The sequence below is a fragment of the Poromitra crassiceps genome (assembly GCF_964638095.1).
Source record: "Poromitra crassiceps genome assembly, chromosome: 10".
Lineage (NCBI taxonomy): Eukaryota > Metazoa > Chordata > Actinopteri > Beryciformes > Melamphaidae > Poromitra > Poromitra crassiceps.
Window position 1 is genome coordinate 27396692 of NC_139631.1, and position 21839 is coordinate 27418530.

Consider the following 21839-nt stretch of genomic DNA (forward strand, 5'->3'; position numbering starts at 1 on the left):
GTTATATGGACAAACTTCACCTGGTGGATGAGTAAAAAGACTTTGATTAGTTGGGGACCGGTCTCTATGCCTGAGAGGGCAGACTAGCGCTGGGCACTAGTGCACCAAAGAATCATCAAACACTGCAGCACCAAACTAGATTGAAACTAAAGCTGCTACCTGTAGAACTTGATGACTTGAGACCTCCAAGACCCCCCCCCCCTCCCCCGCGGCCCCCCTGGACTGCAGAGAGAAGACAATAATAATGAATATGTCAACAGCTGAATAATGGAACTGGAAGATACTTGTTTAAAGAGACGAGTAGTTATTATTATATACTACAGTATATGGCGATATGGATAGAGCAGGAACAGCTTGCTGTGACTATAGACTGATTCTCTCTCTCTCTCTCTCTGTCTTTCTCTCATTAAACTCTTCTGTGAGCGCTGTCTCCATTGCTTTTGTTGCTCCTCTTCACTTTGTGCTGTCCTCAAACATCTCCACAGATCAGATGTGCTGTCAGCCCAGATCAGTGTCAACAAGTCATGAAAGGACATTACTTGACATTAGCCATGCGCCTCAGTGGAGCCGCTGGCTGTCAGCAGGGGGGACTGACTCAAACATGTTTTCTCCACATGAATGGAGATGCCTATCGCTCGGTAAAGCCTGACAATTTCACGTCTTTTTCTTCAAGGGGGAGAAAAATAAGACAATACTCTATGGACTGTTCTGTCATCACATTTTTGACCAGACAGTGTAGTTAGACATGTGATATGAGTTTAGACAACTTCCCCCGGTCAGTGGTCTGGTCACGTCTGTGATTTATACAACATTAAGACATTATGCTATTAAATCATAAGAGCAAACATATAATCTGCTGAACTGAAACAGTAATGGTGTGAAAAGTTATTGCAGTCACAAAAAGAACTTTGTCTCCAGCATGATATTCATAATCATCAAATTCCAAAATCAAAGCACAATACTCCGACTTAATTTTTGTTTTATTGTTTTGTTTTTCCATGAAAAGCAAAATATGTTTTTAAATTAACAATCCCATTAAAACTGTAACAGAGAGAAAACTAATTGATATTATATTCAGTGATAACTAGGAGCTATATCAGCATCTCCTGCCAGCCCGTCGCGGGAGCAGTTGATGCCCCACTTACGCAGAGTTGGCCCTGTGCTGCATGTCCTTCCTGTGTGTCCCGTGCTTTCACAGCTTGCACCCACTCCCCTGATGCTGCTGCTGCTGCTGGCCTGGCAAACGCTCAGAGCTGCGCTGTAAATCCTTACGAGGCTGAGGCATGGTGCTGTGACCCTGCTGCTGCCGGCCTGACTCACTCATCTCCTTTTGCTGGGGTCACTGAGCAACATCCACAGGAGAAGAAGCGGAGGTGCCGGGTGAATCCTCCTCACATATGTTGAGTTTCTCTAACTGATATGAGGCAAACCGGACGATGATCAGTCAGCTGTCTGGTGCCGTTATCCTCCCGCCGCTGCTCTGGGGGGAAGAGACAGGTTGGTCTTTCTTTCATGATGCGCTGCAGGCTAAAGGCAGACTGTAGCCTCTCCTCCCACTCTGCCTCTCTCTCTGACTCCCTCTTACTCGCTCTATCAAAGCCGCGCATCGTGAGCGTGCTGCTGCCTATTGGTTTGTGCAGCAGTGGGACAGTGAGGGGTAGGGAGGGAGGGAGTGCCGTCTCTCTGCACACACGTGGTCGTTGCATGTTTGCATACATACATTTATGTACATGCACGCACATCATGGTTAAAAACAAACATACAATCGTGTGAGCTGTATTGGCCATAGAGCAGTACACCTGGCTGGTTAGAGATCAAAAACACACACTAAGGCCTTGGCCACACTGATCCGTGGTGTCTGTCCGTGTGCGTTCATTTCTCTGTTCGCTTCCACTCATTTTCAATGACAGCTGTCCGACTGTCCGTGGAGTACTAGCTAAGCGTACGTATCCAGACAATTTGCATACGTTTTGATGGACAGAAAGTTGAAGAGGGATGAACTTTTTCTGGATGGACGTATCGGATGGTCGGATAGTCACTGTCCGTTTAGCCAATCAGAGTCGAGGTCTCGAGAGGAGGCGTTCCGAGATTTGTTTCAACTTTTCAAAGAAGATGGCGGCCGAGGCGGTGAAGGAGGCTATAATTAATGCTGTGTACACCATCCCGCTGTTGTACAACGTGATAGTCAGTGTCACCGTCTGATTTCACCATCTAATCTGGTCATTCGGTGGCATTTTATTGCCACATAAGTAACGTAGCAGCTAGCTGACACCAGCTTTCTTCTTCTCTCGGTTTATAGGCGGGTCGCTGACACCTTCAAGGTGCTTACCGCCACCTACTGTACAAGTAGGTTATACTTGTACATGCAACGGACATAAATCTATCCGTCTATCAGTTCTGTCCATTTTCTGACGGATCAGTGTGGCCAAGGCTTAAAGGTGCTTACACATCGGGAGCGTTTTTTTCATGCGATTAGTTCGCACGTCAATAATATTTTCCGAACCTATATCAGTCAATGCAACCGTGCATACCAACGGCGAAGTTTCGCTCAGCGTTATTGCGGTGTTTATTTTTTCGAACCACGGTCGATTTTTCAGAAATTCGCTTCCGACGTGTACACATCTGTGGCTGTGATTGACAGGTGGGTCAAAACTCGCATCGCAATTTCGTGCCGTATATTCGCATCGCTCTTGATGTGTAAGGACCTTAACTGTGTTTTGAAAAATCCCATACTGGTCACACACACAACCCCCCCCCCCCCCCCCCACCGCCCCGCAAACCAACCTCCCAGCATTCTTTTTTGTAAATGAACAAACGCCAGAGCCTCTAATGTAAACAATCTATGTGTTTATGCACCAACCAACCAACCAACCAACCAACCGTCTATTATGCAAATTGTGATCTCTAAACCATTTAGCTATATGTGTGTGCTCAGGTTTCCACAGTGGAAAGGGAAAAAAAAGGTGGAGATTGAGAAGTGTGGAGGGCTGGCAGCAGCTGTGAAAGGGTTGTGTCTTGCTTCACACATGATGGACTGTCACAGCGTGTTACCTCCGTCAGGCTGTCACTACCTCCGTCAGGCTGTCACAGCGTGTTACCTCCGTCAGGCTGTCACAGTGTGTTACCTCCGTCAGGCTGTCACAGTGTGTGTTACCTCCGTCAGGCTGTCACAGCGTGTTACCTCCGTCAGGCTGTCACAGCGTGTTACCTCCGTCAGGCTGTCACAGCGTGTTACCTCCGTCAGGCTGTCACAGTGTGTTACCTCCGTCAGGCTGTCACAGTGTGTTACCTCCGTCAGGCTGTCACAGCGTGTTACCTCCGTCAGGCTGTCACTACCTCCGTCAGGCTGTCACAGCGTGTTACCTCCGTCAGGCTGTCACAGTGTGTTACCTCCGTCAGGCTGTCACAGCGTGTTACCTCCGTCAGGCTGTCACAGCGTGTTACCTCCGTCAGGCTGTCACAGTGTGTTACCTCCGTCAGGCTGTCACAGCGTGTTACCTCCGTCAGGCTGTCACAGCGTGTTACCTCCGTCAGGCTGTCACAGCGTGTTACCTCCGTCAGGCTGTCACAGCGTGTTACCTCCGTCAGACTGTCACAGCGTGTTACCTCCGTCAGGCTGTCACAGCGTGTTACCTCCGTCAGGCTGTCACAGTGTGTTACCTCCGTCAGGCTGTCACAGTGTGTTACCTCCGTCAGGCTGTCACAGTGTGTTACCTCCGTCAGGCTGTCACAGTGTGTTACCTCCGTCAGGCTGTCACAGTGTGTTACCTCCGTCAGGCTGTCACAGCGTGTTACCTCCGTCAGGCTGTCACAGCGTGTTACCTCCGTCAGGCTGTCACAGCGTGTTACCTCCGTCAGGCTGTCACAGTGTGTTACCTCCGTCAGGCTGTCACAGCGTGTTACCTCCGTCAGGCTGTCACAGCGTGTTACCTCCGTCAGGCTGTCACAGCGTGTTACCTCCGTCAGGCTGTCACAGCGTGTTACCTCCGTCAGACTGTCACAGCGTGTTACCTCCGTCAGGCTGTCACAGTGTGTTACCTCCGTCAGGCTGTCACAGTGTGTTACCTCCGTCAGGCTGTCACAGCGTGTTACCTCCGTCAGGCTGTCACAGCGTGTTACCTCCGTCAGACTGTCACAGCGTGTTACCTCCGTCAGACTGTCACAGCGTGTTACCTCCGTCAGGCTGTCACAGCGTGTTACCTCCGTCAGACTGTCACAGCGTGTGTTACCTCCGTCAGGCTGTCACAGTGTGTTACCTCCGTCAGGCTGTCACAGCGTGTTACCTCCGTCAGACTGTCACAGCGTGTTACCTCCGTCAGGCTGTCACAGCGTGTTACCTCCGTCAGGGCAATAGTGACAGCACACACGACAGGCTTGGCACGTACAGATGGGAGAGGGCCGTCCGAGCATCTTCAGCCTCCCTCCGCCTGAATGCTACCCTGCCATCACCATTCTATTTCCCAGCCAGACACACAGGGACCAAAGCCCACATCTAGACGTTCCCGCTGTGAATCAGACTCCCTGAAATAACATTGTTACATCACTGAGAACAGGCCTCACTATCATCCTCATAGGATACATATTACCCCAGAGCTTTTGATTTCTACAAGCAGGGACTCTGAGAGAAGAACATTCTCTTCCTGCAGAATTAAAGCAATCATTTCCTGTCTGATCTAATTGAAAGCGGACTAATGAGAGCAAAGGGCCCTGAGGGTTGCCCCTGTTCTGTAAACTTGAACTTGACAGCAAGTATATCTCAATACAGTGCACTCCTCAGATAACGATCACCTTGGGGACGGGTCAGATTGATCACTGTAAGCGGATGATCATTATAACAGATTTTTTTCCCTTTTCTTTATTCCTCATGCAGATTACCATCTAATTGACATTCGTATATGTATCACATGAATACAGTACATATGAAGTAAAGGAATGGTATTGACTTTAAAAATCCATACAATAAGTTAGGCCTCTCGTTGGCTCATTTTTGGCAGTTTGTAAGTAAAGAAAATAATACAACTACTGTAGTTAAAAAAAAAAATCCATTGTTCTCAGGTGGGACAAGGCCCAAATTGATCACTGTAAGCGGAGTATTGATCACTATAAAGCATATTATTTAAACAGCATGTGTATAGTAGGAATGATTCGGGACCAAGCTTTTTGATCAATATAAGCGGTTTATCACTATAACTGTGATCAATATAAGCGGACTACTCCACTGTATAATGGAAATGTGCAAAACTAGGCTTAGCTCATAAGTACTCAACTCAAGGCTGCTCTTTTAGCAAGGTAACAACGCAGTAACAACAGTGTACACAGTAATGTGGTTATTATCCTTAGTTGGGCAGGAAATGATGCTCGTTGTACTGTAGTGCTCAAGCCTAACGCGGGGCTTGCTTCAACAGTTACAGACTTGATATAGTAGCAAACCCATTATTCAATGCACCAGAACAATGTGAAAAATCCTCCCAATCCAAAAGCTTGATGTATTGTCAAAGCCAAGAGAAATGCTTCTGAGGATCCTGTAGAGGCCACAATGAGTGGCTCACAAGTGTTGAAAACAGGATGCAGGAGAGAAAAGGCAGGGCAGTGTGGGTATTGGAGGGGCATGACAGGACATTGCGTAACACGTGGAAAATGCATGGAAACCGTAGGCTATGCCTTATCAATGCACAGCACAGAGCCTACTACACTAATACAAGTGTGACCACACACTGACCAATCAAAGGGTCTAGTCACCAACCAACCACAACATCTCGTACTTCTATAACGATGTAGCCTACAAAGAAAATTATATTTACTAGTAAGCGTGTGCATCCTTTGTCATTATGGGTGGGGGGTGTTGGGTGTACGTACAACAAGGCGAAAAACACTGTTTCTTTCATAATAATACAGTAGTCTATATGGCTTTTTCAACTGGTATTGCAGCAATTTCAAAAGCTTGGGTCAGGAAATTACAGGCCTAATTCTAATTGCCGGGCTCACCAGTCATCAAATCTGTGTAATGACCGAGGCAATCCCATTAATAATACCCTGCATTGTTATAAAAGCGTTGTCATTTGGCTAGTGGGAGGAGTCTGTGCCAGAGAATAACCTAGTTAGGCTATGTGACATGATCCACCGCTCACAAAAGCCAATTAGGCAGTGTGGGTGCTCAATTAAAACTTCAGTTAGAGATGTTTCCACAATTAACCGCTAAGTCTGGCAAACTCATTCACACACAGCCACTGATCTTCAAATCCAAGTTCTTAACCTCTTTTTCCCCTTCCCCCTGCCGCCGCCTCCTCAGGGAAACCATTTACGACTCAAAATCCTCTCTAATCTTCGTGGAAACTCAAAATCAACGAGTCGTTTTCCCAGCGTGCCGTTTGTTTAAGCTCAAGCACTGGGCCGCTGCTTTCCAAGTCCGCTGGAAACGAACGCTGTGAGGGCCACCTGACGTCTTTGCTCTCTCTCCTCTTCGTTAAGCTATCGGTAGTGTGAAATACTGATCCCAGTGCTGCTGCAGGCATTGTTTATGAATGAGACACTACTGTACAGAGGTGTGAATGCCACTGCTGTTCGTCTCTCTCTCTCACGCACAAACCTTCGCTCTATCGCATTCGGCAAAAGTGCTAAGTTTAGTCTTGACAGTCACACTTGTGGAGGAGCAGACAGAAGGACTCTGCTTTCCACCATCACTCTCCCAAGCGGCATTTTGCAGCGTGCTAACACCCTGCTAACACCACACAGAGGAATACAAGCTCAGTGTTAGAGCCCGATCACACAAGGCAAACACAGCTAGCAACACAGCTAGCAACACAGTTAGCAACACAGCTGAGTGGACAGGGTCAAATTCAGAATCACTCAGTGATAGTCGACTGTGAATGTAACACTGACAGCTGCCAATAGCAATCTCATACAGATATCACAAGAACAGTGAACAAATGTGCGCGAATCCACCAGGCTTACATATGACATATTATTACAGAGATGCAGTGTAGGAATTTAGCCAGGGGCAAGGGGGAAAATGATTATGGAAAAATCATGATCGAGCGGCAAAAGTGGCCCCCAAGATTTTGATCTTTATTTTCATTCAATTAATTTAACTCCCATTTCCATCTCAAACAGGGGCTTAACACACGCTCGGCACCTGCAAGCTGGTTGCCAGAAGACGACGACAAAGAACACAACACACTCACCCAAACAGCACTGTTGTTCACGCTACGCTTTAGCAACTTTATGCACTAATTAATATTTTTTTAAGTGCCCCCAAAATTTGGTAAATGCTCAAATTGTTTTGACAGTCGGGGCAAAAGTTGCTCAAATTACATATTTTTTTTTATTCCCTATAGTGCAGAGATGATATAATGGCAAAATAAATGTGGCCATGAGGTTAACTGCACTGCCTTCTTGGCCAACATCAGCTGTAGGCACTGATGCCAAGACTGCGGCGAATCTGCATTGTACTCGTACACAACTAGCAGTTCTCTTTCTTGCAGGATGGCTGCCTGTAACCTTGTAACCAGCTCAGTGGCCTCGTGGTCTGAGTGTCCGCCCTGAGACTGGGAGGTCGTGAGTTCGATCCCCGGCCGAGTCATACCAAAGACTATAAAAATGGGACCCATTTGCCTCCCTCCCTGACAGCATCAAAGGGTTGGAATTGGGGGGTTAGATCACCATATGATTCCCGAGCGCGGCTCACGCTGCCGCTCACCGCTCCCCCAGGGGATGGGTCAAATGTGGAGAACAAATTTCACACATTGTGTGACAATCAGTGGGACTTTACTTTGCCTGTAATTGTATCACTCTAAATGAGCCAATGTCGTTCTTGTTTGGTATCGCAACAATGTATCATGATATCTTTCATATCGTTGTTAAAGGGGCCATATTATGCATTTCTTAATTTTGTATCATATATATGTTGTTACAATCTTGGATGGTCATATTAAACATGGGCTAAGCTTCAAATAAATATGTGAAAGTGTTTTAATGTTACCCCCATGAACCACCCCTCGCGCCTATGAACTCTCGTAGACGAGATGACATGGATTTATGGCGATTTTGTGCGAGAACCATAATTTTTGTGACGTCAGTAAGGACTTGTTACCCTGGCAACAAAGCGTTGCCGCCGGCCGGCGCGCAGCGCGCGCACGCTAGCTCCCACCCTTCCCCTCTCTTCCCTGTTCTAACCCGCGTCACCACTCACCAGGCTCTCTCTAGCCTGGCTGTCTGGGACGTAGTCTCATGGAATAACGGATTCCAGACCGCAAAAACAAGGAGACGACATGGAAGTGAGCCAGGATGTAGGACTGAAGTGGTAAGTTCTGAAAATATGTGTCTCATTCCAGCATCGGTCCAATGTGCTGCTAGGAAGCGCTAACGTTACTTACCGGCTGGGTAACGTTAGCACTAGCAATGTTAGCCTAGCAGCACAGCTGCCTTATAGACATATGAACAACCGATGAATGACGAAAGGCACATATTTTCAGAACTTGTAACGTTAGTCCAACTTGCTGACTTCTCCAAGTCCTCATTTTGGTTTGGTCCGTGTAGCCTTTGCTAGGAGAGGCACACTATAGTCACAAGCATTTGGGAAGTTAGCTAACTAGCTACATTAGCTAGTGTGAAGCTCCCCGGGCAGGGTGTAACGTTATGGCAGGCCGTGGTAATAGAATCCCTGCTTGGCCAGCCACCGAAGGAAATCTCCGGGTGCAGCCCGGGCCTAGCGGAGCTGTAGATAGCTAGGGGGATGTTGATAAATCAATTGATAGCTTGCTTTATGTCCAAGTCACGTTTTTCACCGATGGTCAAATTCGTTTTGACAATCCGTTGCTCGTTGATATAATTGTTTTACAACTACCAAATTTAGTAGCCATAGCAGAGATCGCCTGTCTGTTTCTGTTATGCATGACTATCTATCTATCTATCTTATCTATCTTATCTAGATAGATAGATAGATAGATAGTGAGACAGACAGACAGACAGACAGTCTCGCTTCTACAGCGCTATAGCTCTCTGGGCAGAAGTTTGCAAACGCAAAAACTCCTCGCGCTGCCCACCTGGAGTATTTTCCGGAGGGTGGGGGTTCAGGGACAGGACCTAAAAACAGAGCGTTTCAGACAGAGGGTGAACTGAAGGGGGCAGTGAGAGCCAGTACAAGATAAACTGAGTTTTTTAAACTATGACTGATGCAATAAGTTACTCTAGTGGAGGCCAACAATAAAATAATAATACATTATATTAGCAAAATATGGGCCCTTTAAACACTGTAGGAAATTAGCATGGGCAAAAATGCCCCCAAGAAATCTCAGAATGCCCCTAAAAACCGTGATCAAGGGGTAAAAATGGCCCCCAGGATTTTGATTGCTTTATTTTCATTACATTTCCTTTTCCATCTCAAGACACACTCAACACCTGCAAGCTGGTTGCCAACCGCCAATCAAAACAAAAGAAGAAGAAAACGACAATGAACACACAAACAGCACTGTTGTTCGCACTATGCTTTAGCAACTTTATGAACTAATTACTTGTTTTAGTGCTTTCAAAATAAAACCCTTATTGTAATGTTAACATGAATGTTAATTTTGAGTAATGCTTTACAGCCACAGTTTCACTCCATATGTAATCTTAAAATCACAAATATTTTTGATACAGTGTTTGCTGCTTCGTTTGTTGACACACCTTTTTCTCCTCCAACATGTAGTAAGGCTATTTACATGTTTAAATGGCATTATTTTTGAAAGTTTTAACCGGAAGTTTCCTTTTTGTTGTGGCCGGGCTGACGCTGAGCGCTGGGCAGCCATGTGAGTAAACTGCTCATGGAGGAGGGGGGAAGAGAGCCCCCGCTGCCGTGGAGAAACTTAACGGGTTGACCATGCAATCTAAAAGTTAAAAAACCCATCACCCCCTGCTGCTTTCCTGGGTAACAATTTTTTAATAGTGGTACTTTTGATGTAAAAAAGGTATTTGAGTGAACTGACAAAAGAAGCTTGAACATGGGTCAAGTAAACCTGGTGCAACCCTGGTTGACATGGTCGTTGGTCGTATGAAAGTGGTATAAGGGACAGCACTAGTGGTTCAGACAGGAACCTCTCAGACAGTTCAGTTAACAGACCTGTGTATGAGTATGAGAGTGGATCAGTGGGACATCCTGAAGGGGGGGGGGGGGGGGGGGGGCGGGGGACCCTCGTCTTAACTGGGTCACCATTACAAGACAAGGGCGGTGTCCCTGTAACGTGTCTGTCCTCCAGAGGCGTCCATAGCACTGCCAGACAAGGGGATGAATGAAGCCAGTGTGCGGCTCTGAGAAAGCCTGTGCCTGCCCTGGCTGATATTGCCAATGGCAGGTGTTCTCATGACAAACACACACACTTAGCATGATGCTAAGCATTTGGCTGAACATGACCATCTCTTGTTCCTCGTGACCTGAGGTTTGTTGTTTAATGTGTACTAAATATCTGACAATGTTTTGTTTTTGTTTTCAATTATTTTTCGGGCATTTTGCCTTTATTATATAGGATAGTAGGCAGACAGTAAAGGTGGGGAGAGAGAGGGGATGGCATGCAGCGAAGGACCACGGGTCGGATTCGAACCCGGGTCGGCCACGCGAAGGACTAAGCCTTTGTGGTACGCGTTCTACCAGGTGATTCACATGAAAGAATCAGGTACCCTTGCATCTGAACAAATATTCCTAAAGGTGGAGAGAATGGCACATAATCAATATAGCCGTTCTGTCAATATCCTCTTGTCCTAAATGATTATATTCTTCATTGCTGTGTGGACCAATTCCAACGGGAATGTCCATAAGGTTAGATCCCATTTCTGACAGCTACTGTCACACACAGTGTAGGCTTAGGATAACAATAAACAAACTTTGGAGAAAATATGGTCCAGCTTTGCGGTGCGCTAGTCACCACCAGAACCAAATCACCAAAACCACAAACCCAATATAGATAGAGAGGAAGACCTTGTGTTGTGTTGCACAACTCTGTTGAGTAAAGTGTCCCAGAATGAGTCGACTCATTTGACTCTCACCAGGCAGTGTGCAAGGTTATGTGTGATGGTGCATGTGCCAGATAAACATCTGACTACAAGTCTCTCATTGTGAAACAAGCAAGACCAAAGGAAATCAATGCCATTCATGCACAAGTGACAACTGTGCCACTGCCTCAACTGGCAACGCTGCGAGTAGAAATACAGGAGTACAAAGGCAACCAGTTAAGAGCTCTATTCCTTTGGAGAAAAACAACTATTAGTGTGTCTAAAGTGGTGCTATATGCAGGAGAAGTCGGATTCCAAGGCGGCTAATTCCATTAGGTTGTTCATTACCAGTAGAGGCAAGAATGGTGAAATGCTGCTGGCCTTCCCCCTTCCTCCGTAATCTGACAGGGAGATATAGGGTGGCTCCTAAAATAAGAGCTGAATCCACACTCCAGGCCCGGCCACTTCCATATCTCACAGTATGAGGGCCAGAAATGACAAAGCTCAGCACTTCTCTAATGAGACTGTAACAAATGGGAGGGCCTTATTTAGCCTACTGTACTACAAGAGGAGTACACACACGCACAGCTATACACACAGGTTGGGACATGTGCTTGTGTGCACATAGCCTCTATAGCATGTATTGATAAAATCTCTATACATATTAGGTGGTCGTCCTTCTCAGAGCAGATGAGCCCAACTGGACTTCTCCATTGTTAGGCTTTACAATGCTATGTGACTGTGAGAACTCCTCCCAGCACTGACCAACTCTGTGCCTCTCACACACACTCAGTACGTTTACATGCACAGTTAAGTCGAGCTATGGTTATAGCTTGATTAGGCTATTTACTCAGACTACTGTCCTTGTCCCTGTATACAAGAAGCACGGCTGGGAAATCGATTCTCCCCAAGTCTCGTTCCCCCCCCCCCCCCCCCCCCCCCCCCCCCCGCTTGTTTTCTTCTTCAAGCAGGCGGGGTTAGTGCTGACTTGACATTTCAAGCTAACTTGAAATAGAGATCGTGATAGATTCCAAACTCCACATAAACCACACATATACACAAAGCTGCCCCTTGTTAGCTCAATACAGTTGAAACTAAGATATTCCATTAACAAAATATTTTTTCTAGCCACAGATTAGCTACTACATCAACAAACTTCACATTTAGCTTTAGTTAATCGCTCCCTGGCCGCTAACATAAGTTCCTGTTGCCAAATCTCGCGAGAGTGTGTTGCTGAGACAGAGACGGGTCTTGAACAAGTTTAATTTCTTTCTGTCTGAAAAATGCCACAATGTCACAATATTCAGAAGAGGCAATCTTGCTTGAAATCCCATCGTCTTTGATGATGTACGCTCTACTTTTGAGATGCACCCTCTTTTGAGATGCACCCTCTTTTGAGATGCACCCTCTGTTTACATTTTATGCGTTCGACTTCCGGATCAAAGCCTGGCAGGGAACTTTAGCGCATGCACTGATCGCCTCGTCCAGTTCCATTCCGACTGGCCTGTATACATGCAGGAGTAAATCGACTCTAAATCAGATTATCTGGGTGTGTAGTCAGACTTTTATAACTTCGATTTCAGTCGAGCTAACATGTTTACATGCATTTCAAAAGTCAGGTTTTAGGCGGACTAACGCAATAATTTTAAGTGCATGTAAATGTACTGACTGACAGGAGTATTAAGTTAACCCTAACATTGCCAGTCCCTCACACACACACACACTGACAGGAGTATTAACCCTAACACATGTCTTTGATGGTGGGAGGAAACTGGAGATGAACCCGGAGGGAACCCACACAAACATGGGAAGAACATGCAAACTCCACACAGAAAGGACCTGGGACGGACCGGGGTTCAAACCTGAGACCTTCTTGCTGTGAGGCAACAGTGCTGACGTCCAAATTAGTATACAATTTAGAGAAGTAATTTTCAAATATAGGATACAAACAAGGCCTTGACCCCGATGTCTAGGCCAGTTCTATTTCAATAACAGAAAAAGATAACAGTAAAAAAAAAAAAAAAAAAAAAAAATACTGTGGCAGACTTGCAGTGACATACTGACAGGTGTTTTTATGGTGTGTGACACTATACCTGTCACAACAAGTCAGCCAACAAAGCATTCTGCTTACCTTCATGGAGAAGCATCATTGCTCACTGTGTGGTTCATGATGCCAATATGAAACTGCTTCACTGGTAGAGAGATTTTATTCAAAATGATTCAGAGAAAAAGGGATGGTGGTGATTATTTTCATCGCCAGGCTCCAGTCTAATGGTGTCAATTGTTGTTTCCTTATTGGTTATGATAATCCACACAGGCAGGATTCACACACCTTCTTAAACACCAATTTCAAGGACATTCCATGTACAATTCTGTCAAATTCAAGGGCCCAACACAGCATAGTTTGAGACACGGATCAAGGTTAATTACTCACACTGAGATTTGTTGATAATGAGAACTAGCAGACTTTACAGAAGCTCACAGACAACAATTAAAGGAGAGATAGGCTTGAGAATGTGTGAACACCTTTTAGCTGTGATGTGTTCAAAGAAAAAAACAAAAGAACTTCCATTTCTATTCTTGCACAAAATATATAAATGCAGCCACGCATTTTCAATGACCCATGTCTATGTATGTCTGTTTCAAAAAACTTTCAAGGGCTTGATCACCCCCCCCCCCTCAAATTCACGAACTTTCAAGGATTTAAATGGAATGAACTCTGTCCACATTACTTGGGTTAACTGTGGGATGTGTGTGCCTGTTAACTGCTGATACATAGCTGATGATAGTGCATGTTTACTCTGTGGAAGACAACAAATTGAACCGAAATTCAGGCACAAGTAAAGTGAATGACAGCGGGAAGGATGTGAACGCACAGACAGTACAGTTTCCAGGTGTCAATGAACAAGACACAATGCTCCATGGTACTGTACTCACTGGTTCGTGGGCGGTGCTGAGAGGGGGAACACCACCTCCTCTTCCTCGTATTCCGGTCCATCTTGCATGTCGCTTTCATCCACGGTGCCTAGTCCCCCGTAGCCTGGAGGGGGCGGAGGAGGAGGCGGCAGTGGGGCGAAGCCTGCGGTGGTCCCGTCCGGGCCTGTCGATGTGGGTGAAACCCGACTACCTGGACCCTCCGAGGTGGGAGAACAGCACACGCCGCCCACGGTCCCTGAGCTTGTTCCTTGGGAAACTGACTGTCCACCGCCTCCCCCTCCTCCGCCACTCCCTGCTGCGGTCATTTCTGCTCCCAGACACAACATGCTCATATCGGGGGGCGAGTCCGGAGAAGTGTTTGAATTTTGGCGGAGGGTTGGCGCTGTTCCTTGTCCCAGATCGGTGACTCGCACTCTGGTGGACTTGGGATAGTAGGGGGCCGTCTCTGGGCCTCCTCCGCCTGCCACCCCTGTCCCTGTCGTGACCGAGCCCGTATCCTCACTGCTGACCTCCGCAGCCATCATGTTAGGGAAATGCGTAGAGGGGGAAAAGTCCAGAAGGGAACCTGCCCTTCCCCTCTAGTCTCGCAGTACTCCTTCACTGTTTGGGTTACGGGAAAACAACACTAAAAGTTTCTCCAAAATGCGTTTAGCTAGCCAGCTAACGTTAGCCGACAAGCTAACTTAGCTTATTTGGCTGCACTAACGTTAGCAGGCGCTGCCTCACACTCGCTAGCTGCGGGGTAGCCAAGCTAGCGGGACGGCTAGCAGCTTCGAGACACTTGATGAGTACTTGTTCGCTATGTCTTCATTGTTTCCTGAGTTTAAAGTCAATCTAGAAATTATATTTGGAAACGAACATGTATAACACCCAAATGGGGAAACAAATCACCGATAATTTCCCGTTTTCCCAGTTCGGTCTTCTCCTTCAGCACCAGTCCACTTGTCGGGGAGTGTTGTTTTATTGTCACTGCTGTGTGTAATCCCCGTCTTCTTTTTCCACTGTTGTTGTTTTGTTTCCTTTTGAGTTCCCGACCGCCGCAGGTAGTCCCCCCGCAAACGATCCAGCTTTATCACCTAAACCCCCGGAACGGTCCGCTGGTGTATGCGAACCACCATAATAAAGCAAAGTATTCTTTTCTTGCGTACCAAGCTATGTTCGCCTTTATTTCTGGGTTTCGGGGCTGGTGGCTTGCCCGCTGCTGTGCTGCTCTCTCTCCCCTCCCTCTCCCACTCCTCGAGTCTCCAGTCACCAGCAGACCGAGCCAAGTGAACACCGAGCGAGCTGCACTGGTGCAATCCATGAGATCTGACATCTGTATCCTGGAGAGTGGGACTTTGATCCGAATTTTTCCTAGCTCAATTAAACATAATTGAATTATAAAAATTCTAACCTATATGTGCCTACGGGCTGATTTCTCTATGGATAATAAGACTTCTGCTGAGATTGATTGAAGGCTAATTTGTTTTTCACTTGCCCCCCTCCACAGGGGGTCAGAGGTCAGGGTCAGCTGCAGAACAACACCCTGGAGCTGGCAAGGGTTCTGTGCTTTGCTCGAAGACACTTTGGCCAATTTCTCTGCTGTCCAAATTGATTCCGGTTAATATCTAAATGATCTAATGTTCATCCTCCCCCCCCCCCCCCCCCCCCTTCCCCCCTTCTACTCTAAGAACATTCCGTCTTTTTGGGTTGTCTGATCATTTATGGGCACAGCAATCATTGTCTGGAGCAGAAACTGAGAACATGAAAAAGATTGGCCTATGCCACAACAGAATTCTGTAGAAAAGCCCGGTGGCTCACCTGGTCCTTTGTGCGGCTGACCTGGGTTCAGAATCCGACCCATGGTCCTTTGCCGCATGTTATCCCTCTCTCTCCCCACCTTTCTCATCTGCCTATACTGTCCTGTAATAAAGGGAAAATGTCCCCAAAAAAGGGGGGGAGGAATAAAAGAAAATCCTCATGGAGGAGAAATGGATCCTCATCATCTCCATTTTTCCATTAAGCATCTCTTTTTGAGCACACAAATTAAAATGTGCAGCATGGGGGGAAAGTCTCCAAAATTGTGTTGTGGGTGAAGACTGGACAGAGCATCAATTAAGCACATCTTTTATGTAAATATAAGATAATAGTGTTAAAAATGAGCATAGTGTCAAGCATCAGGAGTGTTATCAGTGGACATTTGCTGACATAAATCAATTGTTTGAACAAAGCATCCCATTTTAATTTGATTGATTATGCCCCATAGTCTACTTCCTTACAAGGATTCTCCCTAATGGACAATGGACATAAAGCTTGTCAGTCAGATTAACATCACTCAGTCTTCCTGGCCCATGCATCATATTATAATCATCATCCGTTTTTGGTTCTGACAACTGAATGACATCACTCCAGAAGGAAAAGGTCATGCCATGCTTTATGCACATGGTCCACTGAGAGTTCTTACTGTCATTCCACTTTGACACAACAGTAGTTGTAGATCCAGCTATGCGACAACAAGTGAGCAATTCTGTGAATGATGCCTTGGTGGTGTATTGGGATACATGCTAAACAAAATATATGGTCAACCTTAATTCATGGCTGTAACACCCTGTTAGATGGACAACTCATCAACTCATCAAGTTCCTCCACCATATATATATATTTTTTACCCCCGTCAGTTCCCCATTTCCTTTGACTATATAGCAGCATAACGTCTTCCCTGCAATAATGACGCCATAAATGTAATGTAGCCATGGGAACAGTGAGAAATTGCCTGTGTGCATGTGTGTGTCATCATTTCTCTCCATTTTGATCTGATAACACGTCACCCTGGAGTCATTTCACTAATGACCATGATATCAATACTCATTAGCTACATCTCTGACTACCATGCGGTTTAGGTCATGCACATCGCTTAAGTCTGTGTGGACAGAATTAAAGAGGTGTAGAATCAAGACAGCCAAGCATGTGCTTATCTATTTTCATGACAAGCCAACACGACCACGGAACTGCATTTAGCATTCAGATTAGTGTATAACACTTAATGTGTACATTCTACTACCTACTGCTCAGTATTTCAGCTCAAACCATCCTAACAACATCTTCAAGCACATTTCCGTTACTCTTTCAACAAGTTCACTTCTGTGCACCAGTGTTTTTATGATGTATAGATTGACAGAGGCAAACTCAAAACCAGCGGTGGGGAAACGAGGATCTCAACAAATCATGTAATGTCCTATACATGAACTGCTGGAAGTGAAAATAAAACTAAAGGAAAACAACAAAACAAGAGGCACTCAGAGGCAATATAGGGGTTTTATTCATATCCCAACGAAACTGATTTCCTTTACAGCACATTTGAATAAGAACACCTACAAATATGTCCACATCTGCCTCCTATAATTCAATAAAAAGAGTAGACTACATTAGGATAAACTGAAGGACCATTGAACAGCATTCAGTATGGCTTCAATTGACTTCAGTTGTACCTTACTGAAGTCAATGGCAACTGGTTTTCTCAAGACTTGTCCTGGACTGTGTTATGGACAAACTTGACCTGTGTTTTCAACTGGCATGAGGTATAGATGAGGACAGAATTCTTATTTTTGGGTGAGCCGTTCCTTTAAGATGCTGGTTGAAGGCTGGGAAGTTGATTTGTAAGCTACAGTAAAAGTCAGCTAAGGGCTAACCTTGACCTGGTAGAGCTTATACTGCATTGAGTGGCTACAACAGCGGGCCACCATGGCTCTCTCCACCCACCATCTCCTGTCATGCCCTCCAGGCAGCTGCCATTACCATTCCACCACCACACTGATCCGCCTTACAGCAACTGGCACTCAGAGTGTAAAAACGGTTGTCTGGATGTCACTTCTCTCTGTCTACTTGCTGGAGGTCTGCTTCTTTCTTTCTCGCTCATTTTCTCATTTTATGAAGGCTTGTCCTTCTGTCTCCTCTCACCCTTCTCCCTCTGTCTCTTTTTGTACTCTAATTTCACAGTACTTTTCATTTGCTTTTCACTTTCCTCTATAAGATGTGGCAAGGCTTGAGGAAATGTCAGACCTGTTTTTTTATGTAATCATAATAACACTGTTCAGCTTTTAATTCGGATTGCTCCTCAGGAAATGGTTTCACATCTCAGGACGTGAGGAGGAGAGAGGATGACGAAGAAGATCTAAACCTGAGCTGGCTTGCTGCTGCTCTCGAGCTGAGTATCCAAAACCTCTGTAGATTTGCACTAGTTCTCTGATCTAATGTGACTTCCAACCTATCTGCAGCAGCATCACTCTCTTCCTTTCACTCCCCCCCCTCTCTCTCCCTCTCCCTCTCTCGTGAGTCGTCCTTACACGGCAAATGGGCTCCTGACACGGGCAATGACAGAGGTGGTTGGGCTCTGGTGTGAAAATCCGCGCACCACTCAGGAGGAGGTGCACCTCGCGTCGCGGTCCCATGTGGATCCCTGTGTTCTTGGGTAAAGCGCTAGCTTCCCTTACTGTAAGTCCTGTGACACAGAAGGCCAGTGAACTGTAAAATGTGATGGCTGACATTGACTTGACACATAACCATGTAAGAGCCACTCCACTTGAACACACACACACACACACACACACACACACACACACACACACACACACACACACACACACACACACACACACACACACACACACAGACACACAGACACACAGACACACACACACACACACACACACACACACACACACACACACACACACACACACACACACACACACACACACACACACACACACACACACACACACACACACACACACACACACACAGATAGCCATAGTCACACACGGAGGCATGCTCATTAAGCATGTGCACTGCAGTGTAAATGGCTTCTTGAAGAGGAAATGCTGCCTGGTCTTTTTTCATTGAGCTGCCATTCTCTCTGCGTTTACGTGGCGAAGGTCTCATCTGAGGCTGCGTTGCCGCGATAGTCCCCGGCCGGCCATCTCCAGGTGGTTTGGTCTTTTTCGGCGGTGTAATCTGGGGGAGTGCATGGATCATCCCGTGTCCCGGGGCCTGTGTGGCTGTGTCCTGCAGTCTCAGGGTAATCACATTGCAGGCAGGATGTGGCTAATCGCCTTTCCCTGGAACACAGGCTGAGTAGAGGACCAGCAGACCTCCTACCTGCTGAGAGGTCGAGTAACCGCTCACTGCCAAGCCCAACCTCAGCCATCCACCCTGGAGCGGGCATGCGTGTGCGTTTGTGTGTTTATGTGTGTGTGTGTGTGTGTGTGTGTGTGTGTGTGTGTGTGTGTGTGTGTGTGTGTGTGTGTGTGTGTGTGTGTGTGTGTGTGTGTGTGTGTGTGTGTGTGTGTGTGTGTGTGTGTGTCTGTGTGTGTAGGGCTCGAGAGAGGACCAGCAGAGTTCATACCTGCCGCAGGAGAGTAATCCACTCCAAAGTCAAACCTGAGGCACTCCAGCCTGTGTGCGTTTGTGCATTTGCCCTTGTATGTGTGTGTTTTTCTGTGATTTTGCGTGCCTATGTGTGTGCGTGCCTGTGTCTTTGTGCACATCTTTATCTCTGTATGTACTGTATGTGTGTGTGTGTGTGTGTGTGTGTGTGTGTGTGTGTGTGTGTGTGTGTGTGTGTGTGTGTGTGTGTGTGTGTGTGTGTGTGTGTGTGTGTGTGTGTGTGTGTGTGTGTGTGTATGTGTGTGTGTATGTGCGGGGGGTGGGGGGGGGGGGGTGCTCTGACAGACTGCCAAGGCGATGAAGAGTATGTGAAGGAGAGCAGGAGGGCAGCCTGGATGTTCTGCTCTGTTTCACCATAACTGGCTGTCATGAGGATGGGCACTGATATGAGTGCCACAGGAGCCTGACCGGATGCAGACTGAGGGCTCTCATCCATATTCATTGTCATATTATCATAATAACACTTCATGTCCACAAAGACGGGGAAGATGTTTGAAGCCTTTGAAGACGATGACTTGATGATGTACATTTTAATTGCCTGTGATTCAAAGGCAGTATCCATCTTGTTCAATGAAAAGCACGTCCTCTTGTTAACATTACTTTTGAGAAGAAATGTGAGGGGAAACAATGTCCCTAAAATATAAATACATCATTGCTGTATTCATTGGTCCTTGATTGTTTCAGATGTCAGTTTGGTGTTATGAAATGCAGTTTGAGTTTGTGACATTGTAACGTGGGCTGATTGCTTCAACAAGCATTGGCTTGAGAGTGTGTTAATCTCCTTTTATCCTGTGTGGTTTGGATATAGTATAAATAAAACATAACGTTAACTACCATGGTACAGAGTCTGACAGATTTACTTGTGCATAGACTCAGGCCCGCTCCAACCCATTACGCACAGTACGCAGACTGCGTAGGGCATCACGTGACTGAGGGCACAAATTTTTTTTTTTTTTTTTTTTTGGTGCCCTCAGTCAGGCCACTCACTGAACAGCAGGCCAGGCGCCGCCTACTGGTTTACTAGTGGTTTTATTACTTTATTCAGGGTGCATCTCATTGTAAAATTGGACTCGGCCCAAATTGGGCTTCAAACGGCCCAAATTGGGCTTCAAGCGGCCCAAATCTGGCTTCAACCGCCCCAAATCTGGCTTCAACTGGCCCAAATCGGGCTTCAGACGGTCCAAATCTGGCTTCAAACAGCCCAAATCTGGCTTCAAACGGCCCAAATTGGGCTTCAAACAGCCCAAATTTTTCGCCGCCGCCCTTCGGACGCCGGCACGCACGTCGGCCTCTATCGGCCTAGCCTGCTTGGTATCTAATGCCCGGCCTGAATTATGATCCCAGTCCGCCCCTGCTTGCATGTACAGTTTAACAATCACTTGTTTGCTGACATGTACAGTAATTCTAACAATTGTTTGTTTCCCACATGTAATGAAATGTGAGATACACTAGTATCGTTCATAATTAATGATTTTGCAGTCTTTCGTTTGACAGTTATTGAAAGTTTTACGGGGGGGGGGGGCACCACAGAACAATTACGCTTAGGGCACCCAAATGGCCAGGATCGGCCCTGCATAGACTCTTCTGTTCTCTCATTCTCCTTCTGTCAACCTCCACACAGGCAGAAAGACACACACACACACACACACACACACACACACACACACACACACACACACACACACACACACACACACACACACACACACACAGTGGCAAGCACACACACCATCTCTGTAATGTGTCTGAACCCACTAACCCCTTGACTCATCAGTCAAGCTGATGTCTGATTTAAGTGCTAAAGTGGCGACCATCTGAGGTGAAGTACATACATTTACACATAATGATCAAAGTCCCTGGACCAGTTCCCTTCTCTTCTTCAAATTAAATCGGGGGATACTTGTAGTCACATCAGGACATGCAGTGAATCGGGGGATACTTGTAGTCACATCAGGAGATGTAGTGAATGGGGGGGATACTTGTAGTCACATCAGGAGATGTAGTGAATGGGGGGGATACTTGTAGTCACATCAGGAGATGTAGTGAATGGGGGGGATACTTGTAGTCACATCAGGAGATGTAGTGAATGGGGGGGATACTTGTAGTCACATCAGGACTTGCAGTGAATATGGGATACTTGTAGTCACATCAGGACTTGCAGTGAATAGGGGATACTTGTAGTCACATCAGGACTTGCAGTGAATAGGGGATACTTGTAGTCACATCAGGACTTGCAGTGAATGGGGGATACTTGTAGTCACATCAGGACTTGCAGTGAATGGGGGATACTTGTAGTCACATCAGGACTTGCAGTGAATAATTCACTGGATTAACATAAAAGTTTCAAAGAGGGGGTGAGTGACACATGGATGATGGATAGCATGAGGAAAGGGCCTTGGGAGTGGGCTTGGTTTTCCAACATTACTTCCCTGGGATTTATAAAACCTTCCCATGCCATGTCCAATGTTAAACATATGCTTAAAGATGAATGTTATGTGTGAATTTCCAATGTGAAA

General features: G+C 46.3%; 1 protein-coding gene across 1 annotated transcript in view; it reads right to left on the reverse strand.

Annotated features, from left to right (window-relative positions):
- The window catches only part of LOC310783880 (ras GTPase-activating protein 1-like), a 43163-nt gene extending 28101 nt beyond the window's left edge, over window positions 1–15062 (reverse strand). The window contains exon 1 of the mRNA XM_083644786.1: window positions 13900–15062. Coding sequence (XP_083500912.1) covers window positions 13900–14423 — 524 coding nt within the window. The 5' untranslated portion in view covers window positions 14424–15062. The remainder of the gene's footprint in view (window positions 1–13899) is intronic.
- Window positions 15063–21839: the final 6777 nt, after the last annotated feature.